General features: G+C 37.4%; 2 protein-coding genes and 1 pseudogene across 3 annotated transcripts; 2 read left to right on the forward strand and 1 right to left on the reverse strand.

Annotated features, from left to right (window-relative positions):
- Positions 1-790: 790 nt before the first annotated feature.
- On the forward strand, positions 791-3,248 carry LOC137742559 (GDSL esterase/lipase At2g30220-like). The gene is made up of 3 exons (XM_068482462.1): positions 791-1,405; positions 2,007-2,268; positions 2,829-3,248. Exons 1-3 carry the CDS (start codon positions 791-793, stop codon positions 3,083-3,085), a joined length of 1,134 nt encoding a protein of 377 aa, XP_068338563.1. The 3' UTR covers positions 3,086-3,248.
- Positions 3,071-5,632, reverse strand: LOC137742558 (exocyst complex component EXO70B1-like). Of its 2 annotated transcripts, none has more exons than XM_068482461.1 (2): positions 3,341-5,632; positions 3,071-3,210 (listed from the first exon to the last, which is right to left on the reverse strand). In XM_068482461.1, the coding sequence occupies exon 1, from the start codon at positions 5,263-5,265 to the stop codon at positions 3,355-3,357; it is 1,911 nt and encodes a 636-aa protein (XP_068338562.1). In that variant the 5' UTR covers positions 5,266-5,632; the 3' UTR covers positions 3,071-3,210; positions 3,341-3,354. The 2 variants fall into 2 exon arrangements, with proteins under 2 accessions (XP_068338562.1, XP_068338561.1); XM_068482460.1 differs by having other exon boundaries at positions 3,102-3,235.
- Positions 5,633-9,751: 4,119 nt separating this feature from the next.
- On the forward strand, positions 9,752-10,399 carry LOC137741948 (PRA1 family protein B2-like; annotated as a pseudogene).
- The last annotated feature ends 6,997 nt before the right edge of the window (positions 10,400-17,396 follow it).

Raw genomic sequence — 17,396 nt, forward strand, 5'->3', positions numbered from 1 at the left:
AATTTATCTTATCCTCTTCTATGTAGTTATATTTTTGTCATTTAAAAGATTTTTGGTCGTAGTGTAGATATATAACCGAAAAAAACAAAAAAGAAAGAGAAGTTCTAAGTTCTACATTGTTGTTTCCCTTACAAACCAAGAGAACCGATGCCTCAACTGCACGATGGATAGACGTAAGAAGCATTGCAAAGTTAGTGGAAAATGTCATCCACAAACGAAAACAACACATACCAAGTACCAACTCTGTCTTAGCTCCAAATTTCAGAAAACCACCCAAAAGCACATACAGTGCAACAAAATCAGTGACCAATATTTAATCACCATGCAGCGCATCATACCTTTCACTCCCACTAACACTAATGCTTTAAGAAAAAGATGGGTTATGCATGTCTTTCGACAAATTATAGTTTGACATGATTGTGTAAATATATTTTTTATGGTTTTAGCACGTTATGTTTTTATGTGTCAAACTGTGATTTGCATGTAAAGAAGAATGACTTGTGTAAAGGAAAAATTATAATATGATATGTCCACGTATTATACATGGGTTGACAACGTAATTGACCTTACTCATTTTTAGGGTACAAGATCAACCACTTCGTCCATAACACGTGGTCTAGTTATACATAGTGGTGTTCTTAAGAAAATATACATAACTTGACATCCATGCCAAGTTTCTACCTTCATCTCCATATATTTTAACTTTCATGGTTCTCAATCCAACACTTTATTTGATGGCCTATAACCCTATAAATCCAAAATATATATGTTTCTAAAACAAGTTACAAAAATGGCACCCACAACACTCTTTCTTATTCTTCTCCTAGTGCACATTTCCAATTCCAACACTGGCGATGCCACAAAACCTGCACCAAAATTCCCATCAGTTCTAGTGTTTGGCGATTCAACAGTCGACACTGGCAACAACAATTACCTCAAAACATCGTTCAAGGGCAACCATTACCCTTATGGCAAAGATTTCCCTGGCCAAATCCCCACAGGCAGATTCTCTAATGGAAAACTAGTTCCTGACTTTTTGGCCTCCATTTTAAACATCAAGCAAACAGTTCCTCCTTTTCTCGACCCGAGCCTTTCGGATAACGACCTCATCACTGGCGTCTGCTTCGCGTCGGGTGGATCCGGATACGATGATATAACCGCTGCTGGCGCCGGAATCCTAGCGTTTTCGAAGCAGATTGAGTTGTTCAAGGAATATGTAGCGAGAGTTAAGAGGACTTTAGGGGATAAGGAGGCAAAGAAGTTGATTAGTAGTTCATTGGTTGTAGTAAGTGCAGGTACTAATGACTTTGGTTTTAATTTCTATGACATTCCCACAAGAAGGTTAGAGTTCAACATTAGTGGATACCAAGATTTTCTGCTGAATAAGCTGCAGATATTTATTGAGGTAAATTCCCATCCCTTTCGCATGCATATTTTCACCTGGGATATTTTTTTTCTTTTGAAAACTTCAATTTGGAAAGGGCTAGCCTTGATGCAATGGAAATGTTACTCTTTTGTGATTGAAATGGCATGAGTTCAAGTCGTGGAAACAACATCTTTGCAAAGTAAGGGTAAGGTTGTGTACGATTAACGTTCCCCCTCCCGACAACTCTCACCAAGCGAGAAGTCTTGTTGTCTTGGGCCGCACTTTTTCAAAACTTGAATTTGGATCTTTCAGAAAAATCTTAAACATGTGAAGCATGGTTACAAGAACCATTCTGTAACATCAGTTTTCCCTTCACACAGTGAAAAGATTCTAATAATTATTATATAAGATCACCGCCTTGCAGAAGATTCGCTTAGCCATTCTTTTTAACAAATCATAATCTGACATATGTATGCATAAATAATTAATCAAAATCACAAGATTAAATGTTTATGTACATATGTCAAACTGTGATTTGTATGTAAGATGAATAACTCCTTCCACATCAAGACCCGAGTATTTTTCGTATTATATTGAACAGGTAGTACTTTGATGTGTTTTTATATCTGTATATATGTAGGAACTGTATGAGCTTGGATGCAGAAAACTGGCAATAGCAGGGCTTCCTCCAGTTGGTTGCCTTCCCATACAAGTTACTGTAAAATTTGGGAAACCAAATGATGGACGATGTGTGGATGATGAGAATTCAGATTCCCAAATTTACAATCAAAAGCTTGTAAAACTATTGCCCAAAATTCAGTCACTGTTGCCAGGGAGCAGAATTGTTTATGTAGATGTCTATGAGCCGTTGATTGACATGATCAACAATCCACATAAATTTGGTAAGAAACATTTATATTAAATTATTTATCCAAGGGGTGGATTTGTAGTACAATTTTTTACATATGTTTTTGTGAGATCCACTTCAATGTATTTTATGATCCGAACTGTGTATTTTTTTAGAACATCATTCATAGTCATAGATCATTTTCTTGCAAAAAATAAAACAAATCCAAAATCATTAAGACATTCATTTGTAGTGAAGAAAATAGACAAATACGGTTTTGTAAAGACATCCTAAACTCATAATCCAATGATCATATAGTATCAAAATTTGGTGATTTTTGGTAGACATAATTTTTTAGAGAAGACCTAAAACATAGACAGTTCGGATCATTGAAATACAATACGGGATGGACCTCACAAAAACGTTTGTCAAAAATTATGTAAAAAAGTGATGCTATGGATCCGTCCCATTTATCTAAATTACACTGATATTGCAGACGTGGGTTAGTCTCGCAACTTTGCACCCCTAGCATTTACTCCACGTTCTAGCCAATGTGACTACGATTACATCCACAGAGCACATCAATACTAAATTTCGTAATTCTTTCTCATGAAGGTTTCGTGGAAACGAAAAGAGGTTGCTGCGGTACTGGGTCTGTGGAAGCAGGGCCTTTGTGCAATGCACTGACTCCGGTATGTGCCGATGACTCGGAGTACTTGTTTTGGGATAGCATACATCCAAGCGAAGCAACTTACCAGTACCTCTCGAAGTACCTAGAGAAGAATGTGCTTCCCAAGTTTGCTTATCGTAATCAATCGCGGCGGTCGATTACTCGGTCCGGCCATCCCCATCGGGCAGATGATCGATACTGATAACGCAGTTCCAGTTCCATACATTGTAGAGTCTTTTACTTGATCTGTATGTATAACGAAGTCCCGTTCGGGGAGCCTTTCAGGCACGAAAAACTGGTTTCCGATCGACATCTTGGCTTCGACGTCTAGTTATCACGGATAGAAATAAAACTGTACTTAAACACAACCAAACATCTAGATTATAAAGCTTTCAATTCATAAACAAAACTTTCTGTAAACTTGTTTTCGACTACATACAAGGCGAATTGTCCCTACCAGCTTTAGCTGCTTCACTTCCGGCCACCGCCACCGCCGGCGGATCCTCTACTGCCGCGGAACAGGTCATTGATCTTAGCTTCAATGTCCTCACTAGCATACTTAATGTACTTATCATGCCTTCCGATTTCTGGAACACTCTGAAACCTACCGATGAAGCTCTGATACGCTGGCAACACGATTTTGACAAGCGAAATTCTCAATTCGTCTCTGCACTGATCGTCGAAAACTACCCAATTGGACTGCGTTTTACAGATCTCATCGAAGTAGATGTTGAACAACTTGAGCTTCTCCTTCATGGACTTGACAGCAGCACTTGGCGCCAATGAGCCGCTATCGAGCTTCAACACTCCAAGCACCTTGTTCCATGAGCTTCTCTGGTAATTCACATGGTGCTGCCGGACTTTTGCATTGTGTTTTCGGATCCAATCATCGCCCAATAGCAATCCCAACTCGCTGTCTTTCGCTTTCTGCACGATGTACCTCCCATTGTTCATCATGAAAACACAGCACAAAGCAGAGTCCCTGTAAATCTTCGACTTGGCTTCCAAATTGCTCTCCAGAAGCTCCATAATCCATGCCATTTGTACCGACATGGACGAGCTTTGGTCATCAACCTTGGGCTGATGAGAGACTGCAGAACTGTCCTCGAAAACCTGCTCAAGGGTCTGGCGCGATCGGCAAGCTGCCCGAAGATAATTCATCACATATCGAGTGATTGGATGCAATCCTCCGCCAGGAACTGGAGTTTTCGCAGGGTCAAGACTGATCAGATTCTCCAACTCCATGAAAATGCCTCTGATCGCTTCGCCTAACCTTTTCCAAATCGTAATCGCTTCGTTCCGGAGAAACAAGCAGTACTGATCGGAGAACACTGACTCGAATTCGGGCATCAAATCCCGCAAAGTCTCGAACACGTCGAGAATCTTGAACAATCGCTCCGGCGATCGGCTTCCGATCGCCACCGCGTCGGCGAAATTCAGTATCTGAATAGTCGAGCCTCGGCAAACCTCCATGAACGAGAGGTCCGCGGCGGAGGAGAGGCCGTAGAAGATGCGATCGCAGAGTCGACGCTCGCTCGGAAACAGAATCCGAAGCGCGACGTTTGCTGATTTGATCCACCGCTCGATTTCGTCCTCCAGGTCCTGCCATGGCGTCTTCTGAACCTCTTCGATGCTCAGCTTCTGCAACCCTAGCCTCGACAAGCTCTCTTCCAGGAACTCTCTCCGGCAACTGGAGTACACGTGCGAGCACTCCTTTCCGAAACCCGCCGCCACCATCCGCTTCGCGATCTCATGGAGGTCGTTGATGGTTCCAGAAGGAAGCGCGTCGATCACGATGTCGTAGTCGCCGATCGGCTGCGCAACAGGGATCTGGGGTTCCTCACCGTCCCCGATCACCTCATCTTCTTCTTCTTCTTCATCATCATCTCCCGAGTCAAACGACAACGCGCCATTCGACTCACCGCGAAACGCCCGAGTCAGTTCTCGGGACTCGGCGCCGCGTTCGACCAAGGATCTGAACTCGTCCTCAAGCCGGAACATAGCCTGCTGCATAAGATCCTCGGCGCCCGCCAGGCAGACGCCGACGGACTTGTCGTCCGCCATCGGAGTCCAGTCTCTGATGGTGACGATGAGCTCGTCGATCGAGTCAAGAAACGCCGCGGAATCGGCGGAGTCAGACCAGATTGAGTGGTCAGTAGCCACATACTGCAAGATCTGACGGTCCAGCGACTTCAGCGAAAGCTCGAGAGCAGCACAGCTCCGAGTTCGTTCGTCGTCGGAAGCCAATTTCTCGCGAGAGAACCTGCCGTCGAAGTTGGAAAAAATCTGCAAAATATCGTCGGCCATATTATCGTTGTGGCCCAGAGTCTTGGCTATGTGGCGCGCCATAGCTAACAATTTCTCTTCGCCGTTCTCAGCCATTGTACTGCAGTATCAGAGAGTGCCCTCCAAGTGTTTGATTCGATGCCTCAGTGAAGATAAACTTTTAGGGTTGTGAAATTGAGAGGAAAATTGGTTTTAATTTTTGGGCTTTCGGGATTTCAGAATTTCAGAATTGCGCTTTGGGTATTAACCAATAAGCAATAAGCCAAAAGCCAGAAGTTAAAAGCACTGAGGGTGGGCAGAAGCAGTTGAATAGCATTATTTAGGGGTTCTTCGCGGAAGGTGATTGGAAACACGCGGTTTGTGGTGGGGAACGGATGAAGATTGAAGAGGGAAAGAGCGAGGCAGGTTTTCGTCTGGACTTTTTGAATTATTTTGCTTTTTCTAAATTTTCGGGACTACTAATTTTTCTATATTTTTCTATATTTCGAACGGACGATGTTCTAAATTATTCTAATTTTATGTACCAGAAGTTGAGCTTCATTCTCATCAGAATTATTCTAATTTTGAATAGTTGGATTGCGGTTCAAGCTTAAACGCAGAAAAAACAAGTGTGATCAACTAACCTAACTCGCCAAATGACTTTTTACTGCTTATGCATGGTTGGATTCTGGTCTGAGCTTAAACGCAGAAAAAATTAATAATCAACTAACGTAACTCACAAAATGATTTTTTTTTCTGTTTATGCATGTGTTGCGAGTGACCCCACTAATTTTAAATTAGGTATAATAGATTGGATAAGAAAGAGTGAGAGGTGGGAATTAATAAAGGGAGAGAAGGTTGAATGGGAGACAGATTCTCTGTCCTCCTGTTTGAATGTTTTTTTCATCATCTTTTATTTATGCAGTCACGGTTAAGCCACATTAATATTTTATATTCTTATTATTTTTTATCTTATTATCTTTAAGCCACATCAACATTTTATATTCTTATTGTTTTTTATCTTATTATCTTTATAAAAAATTAATATAAAATATTAACGTGACTTAACCATGATCTCATAAAATAGAAATGAATAGAAATGACATCAAACAGGTTGAACGGATATTTTGAGTATTGGACTTTATTTGGATTTGAAAAATAAATAAATAAATAAAATCCCACAAAGGAGGTTTTGGCTTTGGTGGTCAAAAGCATAACAGATGACTGGTTATTCAAAGAAAAGACGTCGAGTCCCACATCAGAATCTGGAAAGAAAAAAAAAAATCATGGGGTTTGCTTTTACTGTGTGCTCTCCTTGCAGTCGGTTTGAAAGTGCTTTTGCGTTCATAAGAGTCACGTTGACGGTTTTAAAAATAACAAAAACTAAAAGCACTTCCGAATGCTTTTTTTAGTTTTTATAATCCATGGCAAGAATGAAAATAGCCGTCTATTCTTTAAACTTTCTATTAATATTTTTTTTGGGTTCGATTATTATTATAGATGAATTTAAACTACATTAATGTACTGATTATATGTTTAATTGATGCTTGCTTAATCAATTTAGTATTTTTTTAGTCATGTAGTTTCTACCTTTATAAAGTTTTTGAAAGTTTTCACTAGTATCGACATTTTCATAAATGTGTATCGATATTTTCATAAAAAATATATATATTTAAACAGTTGATTCAAAATCACGTGTAAAGTTTTGAAATAAAGTTGTAATCATCATTCTAAAAGCACTTCAAACAAAGACACATAAGAAACTTCTAATTATGGCAAATAATGCATTGAGTAAACATAGAAATACATTGAAAAAACTAAGAATGGTCACAGCTAGTTTGGTATTGCTGTGTTTTGAAAAGAAAAAAAAAACTACTTCTGCTATGTTGTGAGAATAAGCTCATTTTTGTTGCTTCACGTTTTTAACTTTTTTTTCACCAAAAACTGTGAAAATAAGTTATTTTTAATTGTTTACCAAACACCTTTTTTAGCTCAACTTTTTTTGATACCCACTTTTTATAAAAGCACCTCAGTACCAAACCAGTACTGAATCTACTACTGCCCGAATAACATTTCCTTTAAATGTTTGAGAACCAAATAGTGTACCTATAAAACCCCACCCCCAAATTAATTTGTATTTTCACTTTGTCCTTGAAACTTTATAAAAATGTGCAATTAGATCCCTTATCCTAATCTAATTTGGACCTTCATCTGGATTTCCTCTCTCCCTCATGTTGCCACGTGGCAACCCACTAACCTTCACCCTATCGCTCTCCTTCCCTGAGATCTCTCTCGCAGCACTCACTATCTTCCCTATCTCAAATCTCACTCATCTTTCTTGCTCTCACCCTCCCCGAGCTACCCATACACACACTTACTCACCACACCCAAACCCAGTCACCACCACCACTTTTGTGGACATCCCTCCCCTCTCCCTCGTCATTGTGCAGCACCAAAGGAACTGGTGCAAAGGTTCAAAAACCTCGGTGAACTCTTGTGAGTTTCGAGGCAAAATCCGGCCATTTCCCGACCATTACTCGTCGTGAAACAGGTACCAACTCCTTCCTCTCACCTCTAACTTCATTTTGGCACCTAGATCAAAGTCTAAGGTGACGTTTTGATGATGACCGGAGCTAGGAAAGCTCCGACGTCCTTTTTTCCGTCAAACCCAGACCTTTTAGGCGCATGTAGAACGCGGGCCTTAGGCCCATTTAAAACCCAACACAAATTCTTTTTATTTATTTATTTTAGTTTTATTTTATTTTTCTAAACCCAAAACCTTTTCGTTGGGCCAAGCCTTCAGCCCAAGACCAAAGGGGTTTCGGCCCGTGAGCTTTAAAACCCCAAACCCTAAGTGAGGCCGGCCCTTGGCCCAATCCTTAGGCCGGGCCTTAAGCCCAATACCCTAAACCTAAAAGCTAAACCTTAAGCCCAACCTGGCTAAACCACTAGGCCCAAACCCATAGGGCCCTAACCAGCCCAACCTAAACCCTAGGACCCAACTCGGATCCAACCCTAAACTAGTCTGACCCGTTGACTTTGACTTTAACCGGTCAATGGTCAACGTTGACTTTTCGGGTTTTGTCCGGAACCCCTTCTAAGCTAATTTCAACGTCTTTGACCTATTTTTTACGTCCGTTTTCCCAAATTAAATTGTTTAAGCATAGTTTTGTTGATTACTCTTTATGTGTTTAGGTGCAATTATTAGCAGTGATTTCGTTATTCCTATTTCGTAAGGCTCTATGACAACGGAATATCTGTGAATAGACCCCTTCTAAAATGCATGTTTTATTAGTAGAAATGCATACATGAAAAGCACGATTTACTAAATACGTTTTATGAGAAATTGATTATCATGTTATAATGAGCTTATTTTGGAATACCATATTTTCTATCATACCCATGTTCTGTTTAGGATATCTGATGGATGACGATATACTATTTAGAACATGTTTTTACACACTTCTTTATAGGATAGATGATGAATGACTTTATACTATGAAGATGTTTTTGAGATATATATACCTATGTTTGGAAAGACTATATTCAATGTTTTTGTGCGTACCTAATGGTCACTATTCTGCCTGTTTGGCAATGATATTTATATTGGCTTCGTGCGGGGTGTAGGTTGGGCATGTTTGGCAATGATACTTATATTGGCTTCGTGCTAGGCGTAGGTTGGGCCTGTTTGGCAAATGAGGAAGTGTTCTAAAAGGCCTGTTTAGCAAATGAAGGATTATGATTGAATAGATATTGATAATGATACCACTAGTTAGCACTATATACGAGATATGTTTTGTGAAGGTTTTATGGCATGCTAGGGTTTTCGGAAAACCTACTACATATTATGATATCTATGTTTTTATAAAACTTTGGGGGTTAGTATGTTGATAACTGTTTTTATTATATATATATATATATATCAATTTGGTCCACTCATGTTTGTTTTGCGCCCACCCAGTGACATCGTGCTATCTTATCTGCTTTGACTACTCTTGTAATAGCATCTTCCGCTTGTAATTTGATTTAGAATATGCTCTGAACATGCCATGCATTATCATTTGAACTCATTGTTGGCAATTGAATATTATTTATGTCACATTCTATTATCTTGCTACAATTTAGGTGCATGTTCTCAGCATTTGCATTCATAAATGGCTTGCGCCACCTTTGGGTGTCGGCCAACACGTGGCCATCTCGATGTCCCGAGAACATTAGGATCAGGGCGTGTCAGCACCCCTTCTTGTACCTTTGAATTCAGAAAAAAAATTAAAAAATAAAACTTATAAAAACGTCACTGTGACAGTATCTTATTGCTCGGACGATGTAATACTTATGGTCAAAAGGCCTAATCTGTTGCGGCTTATGCATACAGTGTGCCACAATTGATATAGCTAGAAAATCAAACAACATGCCCAACCACATACAACCATCCAATATAATATTCACCGTCGATCCCCAGATCAACGGTCTCGGATTCTTCACCCCCAAATCTTATAAAACCATCCCTTTTATCTCTGAAGAAAGAAAAGTCGTCACAGTCTTCTTTCAGTCATCTCCGTTCTCCCAATCTTACCCCCAAACTTCCCAATTATTTACAACAATGTCATCGCCTTCCCCGATCCAAGTCTCAACCCAACAGTCCTCCCTCCAGCAATCCCAACATTCCGACACCAACTTACTCCCATTCCTCTGACCTTTCCTCACGCCCATCTTCGCCCTCTCCCGCCACGCTCTCTCCAACAGCCGTCCTTGGACCGAGCTCATCGACTGCACTGCCTTCACCAAGCTGACTTTGCTTACCGATGTTGCCTTCCGCATCTGTAAAAATGCCGTCTACTTCTGCGTCAACTACCTCATCATACTCGTAGCCGTACTCGCCTACTCCCTCATCTCCAACCCCTTCTCTATTATCATCCTCGCCTTTCTCACCAGAGCATGGATCTTCCTCTACTCGCGCCGATCGTCGGAGGAACCGCTCATGATCCTCGACCGCATTGTCTTAGAAACCCAAGCGATGTTCGGGCTGGGCGTGGCGATGCTGATCATGATCTTAGTAACGAGTGTGATGTTGCTACTGCTAACGGCGGTCATGGTGAGGGTTAGAATCATCTGTGTTCATGGAGCATTTAGAGATCCCGATGATCTGCTTCTGGAGGAAACGCAGCCGCTGGGTTCTGGAATCGCTTCGATTTTCGGTAGGGCCCCTTCATTTGCAGAGGCAGGTGCCAACATAATGTCACGTGTCTAGCATGTGATAAGTGCAAATCCGAAGTTGTACACTCGTACATACTACTTAGCTAAAGATGAACCTTCCCCCATGGGTCGGGTTACTTAGAAGAAGAAGGAGAAGTTTTGTTACAATCGTTCTAAAAATTCCCACGCCTAGTGTGCTTGTGTTCAGACATGCTTAAGTGTATGTCTAGTGCTTAAGTGCCCGTTTAGTGTCCGTCTAAATTCGTTTATGTATCTGTTTAGGTCACGACTCTTTCTTGTACAAAAAATCGATAACTTTCATTTTGCATTTTAATTTTTAATAAAATGTAAATACTTATTGAATGTCTGAATAAATACACATTTAGTGCATATTTTGTTTTAATATTTTATAATTTATATTTCGTTTTATTTTACAATTTATGAAATGGATCCCCGTCAGGACTATTCATTCAGAGCCTGAATCGTAAGAGAGATTGAGAAGAGAGAACTTTGGGTGAAGAAACAGAACCATAAAGGAAGAAGAGAGGGGACAGATGTGAGAGGAGTGAAACAAGTGGTATGTGCATGGTAACACGTTAAAAACGAAAATAATATTACAATTGATGCCTAGCCACATGATGTAAGTGGATGGCCAGGATTAAACATTCGGAGGTTCCGCATAGTAAGATTCAGAGACGATTCTAGTCCCCAATATAATTATTTGTTTTATTTTTTAAGTATAAACGGACAATATATAATAAATTTACTTAAATCCGTCTAGTTCGCCTAAACCTTGTCTAGGCGCTAGGCTTCCTGATTAGGCGCCTAGAAGCCTAGGTGCAATACCTCGGTCTGCCTCCTGACTAGTGCTTAACGTCTTTTAGAATCTTAGTTACACTAGGAATATTATTCATTACTTTGAGATATTTGATCGACTTCTCAAAGTTTGCAATTTAATTGGTTAATTTTGGTGGCAATTTGTATTTGAATGTTTCCTTTTAATTCCATGAGGAAAAATCTAATTATTTATTTTGCATAACTAAAAGATATGTTAAGGAAACTCATGTACTTCATAGTTGAACGTTAACTTATGTACCAACATTATAAAATATTATACTTTACATAGAGGCCCACTTTCTAAAAAGTACCTTCTGTTGACAATATCCAAAGGTTGTTAGAGTTGTTACCAAAATTAGTTAGTTAAATAGCTTAGGCTGCAAGTTAGTCATGATGACTATATAAACTGTATTCTCATAGTTGTAAAGATTAATTTCAGTATCAATGTAATCAATTACTTTCTCTCTCTCTTATTCTCTTTCTGCATTTCTGTGCTTCTCTACACTGTTGTTATTGTGTGCAACTCCATTACGGGCGATTGCCGGAGTGCAGTTCTTGTTCCCTTTCTTCATTGAAGGCCGATTGCCGAAGAAGGTTGTGTTTCTTGATTTCTGTGGTTGTCAGAAGTTGATTGCTGGATGGTCTGCTTCAATCTCAAACTGGGCAATCCCAGTTGAGATTGAGGGGGGATGTTGACAATATCCAAAGGTTGTTAGAGTTGTTACCAAAATTAGTTAGTTAAATAGCTTAGGCTGCAAGTTAGTCATGATGACTATATAAACTGTATTCTCATAGTTGTAAAGATTAATTTCAGTATCAATGTAATCAATTACTTTCTCTCTCTCTCTTATTCTCTTTCTGCATTTCTGTGCTTCTCTACACTACTGTTAATACCTTCAACATTTCTCTAACAATATTTCAACATTTGAAACAGATTTCACCAAAGAAAGCCAACGGCCATTTCGAGCATCGATTTAGGTTTAAAAACTTCGATTTTAGGTTTTAAGTATCGTATTTTTTCCGCAATAAGCATCAAACTCAAATTTTTTATAACTTAGAACCTACAAATAGAATCCAGATCGAAGAAAACTGAGTACAAGTGAGGTGTTTTTTGACACTAAAAGCAAGATGTCTTGCACTTAGTCGGATTGATACATGTAGTTTTATAGATGAACATATAGATATATAGATAACAATCCAGTTTCTTCCAATCATCCAAATGGGACATTCTTGATCATAGGTAGGGATGGGCAAATACCCATTGGTTATGGGTAACCGCAGTTATCCGTCTTATGGGTAACTGTTTAGATAAATAAACGGTTATGGGTATAACTGTTTACCCGTGAAATTTAAATGGACGGTTATGGGTATTACCCACGGTTATTAACGGGTACCCATTTAACCGTTTATTTTAATATATGTAAAACTAAAAAAAAATAAAAATAAAAAAGTTTCTAACTAGGTTTAATATCCCGAGATATATTTGGTTATAAAGGGCCATATAATATATATGCCTCACTTGAAAGAAAAATATAGTTGATAGAACGGGCTAATGTTTAATATATGTGATTGAATGTGCTAAAGCATTAGAGTATTCGACAGTTTTGTTTTGGAGTCTTTTGGAGTTTTGACCAATTCAAGATAATGATTACCTTGAGCATTTAGAAACATGTTATTATAAGATGATGCGTACCTATATATATTATCAGAATTGTTAGAGATTGAAGTGAAATAAGAGTCATGTATTATTCTGTTTATTTTCTTCACTAGTATCAGATAAGAGAAATGAACGTAGAGAGGGACAAATGAGGAAAACATGATTATCACTTTCTGCTTTTCATCTTTTTGTACTACCCATACGATACAAGCATACATATCTTTTAATGCATGTAAAAGGCTTACACACCAAAACAATAAAAACCAAACTTCTACTATTTAAGCAATATAATTTTGACTTCTATTCTTCCACTTTCCACCCTTAGCCATATGTGGTTGTTTTCTTTATGTGGGCATTCACACCAATTTCACAACAAAAATCATTACTTAAGTATTTATAGTCTTAACAACTACTAATGTTAGTGAGAAACAATTCAAGAATTAATTACAAAAAACAAAAGGGAACTTTAACGAAAAGCTCTTGGTACTGTTCACTTTAACGAAAAATCACATTTTTACACTAAAAAGTCAATCTTGGTACTATTCACTTTACCCTTTATTTTGTCCTTATCGTTAAAACTCAAAATTTTCAAGTCATTCTCATTAGTTTTCCTAAAACAAAAAGGCACAACTTTGTATTACTTGTAGGGCAAGTAACCCCATTATTTTTCTTAAAAATGGCATAAGGTATGGAGAAATATCATCACAGTAATTCCCAAGCCTATCTTTTTTCCTTATGCAACAACACCCATCTCTCTCTCTCCTTCAGTTAAATTTGGGCCACAACGTATTATTAAACACGCTCCTAACACTGAGCTAAGGAAATGAATGCTTGTTTACTACAAAGATGTTCACAATATTTATCAAGCAATCTAAGTAATCTATAAAACATGGTTTCAATTTCGATATTTTTCAACAATGATTGCATGAAACATTCACTATGAAGCATGAACTCTAATTTTATGTTTTTTTTTCTTTTTCAAATTATAGATTCAGCTTAAATTTATTGTTCTTATAATTGTGGTGAATTGAATATGCGTGAATAAGAGAAGAAAAAAATGGGATTTTTCAAACCCTACACGCATGGGAGCCGCAGCTTGAAGCCGCGTTGCCCGAGCCACCAAGTCGTTCATGCTCCAAAACTCTAAGGCCCAAAACAAAGCCGTTTTGCATCACATTTCTTATGGACCTGGGCTGCCTGTAGTCGACCCGCAACCCAATTGGGCATATGCACTAAACCGTCCCACTTGTTTTTTTATTTTATTTATGGCCTTGTTTTATTTTTGGCTTGTATGAAATAACAAGCCCATGGGTTAGGTCTTGTTTTTCACTTTTCTTTCTTAGCCCAATAATTGGGTATATAATCTGTTAATACATTTACTTCTTCTTTGTTGCCTAGCAACCCAACAACCATTCTTTTGGGCCTGCAAGCCACGACAGCCCCATATTTTGGGTCATCACTCATTCTTTTCACACATAGGTCCCGAAGCTATTCCCGTTCACTACATATGTATATTGTGTTTGTTTGCAAGTGTCATGAACCTAGAGTTCGTACTTAAACTCGAACTTGAAGTTTTGAAAATAAGTGCCATAGAAATTCGAAGTTTCATAAAACAATACACCCGTAAAAATTCAGAGTTCTTGTAGGTGATTTGTTAGGATTACATGTAGATGATGCTTTTAAAAACAACTGTAAAATTTAGTTTGTGCAAATTATTTTATTGTCCATAATTTTATTTTGTGATAGAAGATAAAAATATTTTTTCACCCTCTTATAGTTAACAAAAAGAGTTTCTTTAATATGTGGTTTAAATTAACTTCTTCCTTACAAATCTGTTATGTGTAAATAAACTAACTTGAAACAGGTTCAATTTTATGAAAAGAGATCCTCTCCGGTTCCCTTCCACCAAATCCACCCAATCAATCAATTCAGGCCCTTAAAATTTGATCCAGTGGTTACAAACAGAGGGCCCCTTTAAAAGTTATAATAATTTTAGCCGTTGGACTAAATTTCAAGGGTCTGAATTAGGTGATTGGGTGGATTTGGTGGAAGAGATCCATAAAGGATGCCCTTCCCAATTTTATGGCCTAACAATTAGATTAGTCCAATTTTTAGTTATTTTTTTATTTAGGTTCATGAATAGGGCTTCATGTGTCAGCACTTTTTGTTGTTAGGTTGATACTTTGCATTGTGATTACTATTTTACTCTACTATAGCTATTCAATGGAAAAAGGGGGAAAAAAAAATGATACGATCGGTACTTTGCTAGCTATTCTCCTTGAGAACAATCGCTCAAAACATAGCGACTGGTTCAATTAAAAGTCGCTATGTTAATACCGATCCCTCTCTCTTCAATTTTTTTTTTCAGTTTTTTTATTTTTTATTTTGTTAATGTTTCTTTTATTTCTCTTACCATAATAACAAACTATCATATTTATGTTTTTCAAAATATATTTTTTCCGTGCAAAATATATTATAATTCATTTTTAAACACTTGTAATCAATGATTTAAAACCTAAATTTAAAGATATTTTTCTATTTTTTCACTTTAAGAATCAATAAAAAATAGTTTCAGAACCTAATAATCGGTAGGATCACGTCCAAAGGTTTTGCAATATTTTCCTTAACTCCAGCGCAAAATATTTCTTAAAGCTAAAAATTTCAATTTTTTTTTTTCACAAAAAATTGTGTGCTATGAGTCAAAGTTAGAGTCATTCTATTCGTACCACATATTTCCTAAAATTAATTTAGGGCATTTCCAAAATTTTGGACACCTATAAATCTTTTGGGGGCCTCGCTATTATTTATATTATTTTTCTTCTTTTTTTTTCAACTCAGGTACCCTATTAGTCGGCATAAACCCAGATTTCAGCTGATATTTTACAATCTAAACTATCTATCGTAGAAGTACTTTTACAGTCTAAACTGTATGTCATATAAGTACTTGTACAAGCTAAACTACCTATCGTATTGTAACTACCTATCATGGTGGAATAAGTAATTTTACATGATTCTAATAGTAAGATGTAGTCCTCCATCTTGGTAATGTTAAAATCCCCCAAAGCTAACACAATCAATGTCAAAAACCTCTTGAGCAATTACTTACATAAGACAATCAATGTATAATGCTCGCGAATCATGTAACAAATACCAGCAAAAATGAAGCTTACTGTTGTAAATGACTCAACGAAAACATGCAAAATTACTTGTAGTTCTCATAGCTTCATGCGAATTCAAATTCAAATTTGGATACTAATTTGCAGAAATCACGAGGAAAATTCAAAACAGAAGTCGGATAGAGTTTTTGATGAAACGATGAGATTTGATGAGTAACTTTTTATTTTTTATTTTAATACAACGATATATTTTACACTAAAAAAGATGAGAGTTTTTTTTATGAAATGATGAGATTTGATGTGTAACTTAAAGTTCCATGTTAATTTTGGAAGAGTCATGATAAAACATTCAACGCAGTCGGTGCAATTTTGTTTTCAAATTATGGACACTTTAATTGCTCTACTTATTAGACCTTACCTATGACTGTGCAATACATTAGACCCATATCAAAACATGCGGATCATGATCCTTTCCTGAGCAAAGGGTGAGGATTCTCCTGACCAAGCCCATTGGGGCGTTGAAATTTTATCCAACAGTTACAAACAGGGGGTCCCTTTAAAAGTTATAATATTATAGCCTTTAGATAAATTTCAACGGCCTGATAGGCTTGGTCAGGAGGATCCTCACTAAGGATGGACAAATACCCATTGGTTATGGGTAACCGCGGTTATCCGCCCATTTAAATTTGACTGTTACGGTTATGGGTAATCATTTAGATAAATAAACGGTTATGGGTATAACCATTTCCCGTGAAATTTAAATGGGCGGTTATGGGTATTACCCGCGGTTATAAACGGGTACTCATTTAACCGTTTATTTTAATATATGCAAAACTGAAAAAAAGAAAAATTTAGTTTCTAGCTAGGTTTAGTATCCCGAGATATATTTGGTTATAAAAGGCCATATATATATATATATATTTATGCCTCACTTGAGAGAAAAATATAGTTGATCGAACGGGCTAATGTTTAATATATGTGATTGAATGTGCTAAAACATTAAAGTGTTTAACAGTTTTGTTTTGGAGTCTTTTGGAGTTTTGAGCAATTCAAAATAATGATTACCTTGAGCATTTAGAAATATGTTATTATCAGATGATGCGTACCTCTCTACACACACACACACACACACATATATATATAATTGGCTTTGAGTTTTCAATAAATATTTGACCTCAAAATTAGAAATCGATTAAAAGGCTTGGATCGATGAACATATACATGATTCTTGTAATAGATTGACCGTCAAATAATTGGGAGACATCACATATATTCATAAATAATATTGCCGTTAATATAAAAATACATGTTAAATGTATTTATAAAGGTATTTAATAGTTAGAAAAAAGAAAATTATGACAAATTTCTTTTTAATTTTCAAGTTGTTCAAAAAATAGGTATATGGGTAAAAATAAAAAAAAAGTAAACGGGTACACGGTTAT

The sequence above is a fragment of the Pyrus communis genome, chromosome 8 (assembly GCF_963583255.1).
Source record: "Pyrus communis chromosome 8, drPyrComm1.1, whole genome shotgun sequence".
Taxonomy (NCBI): Eukaryota; Viridiplantae; Streptophyta; class Magnoliopsida; order Rosales; family Rosaceae; genus Pyrus; species Pyrus communis.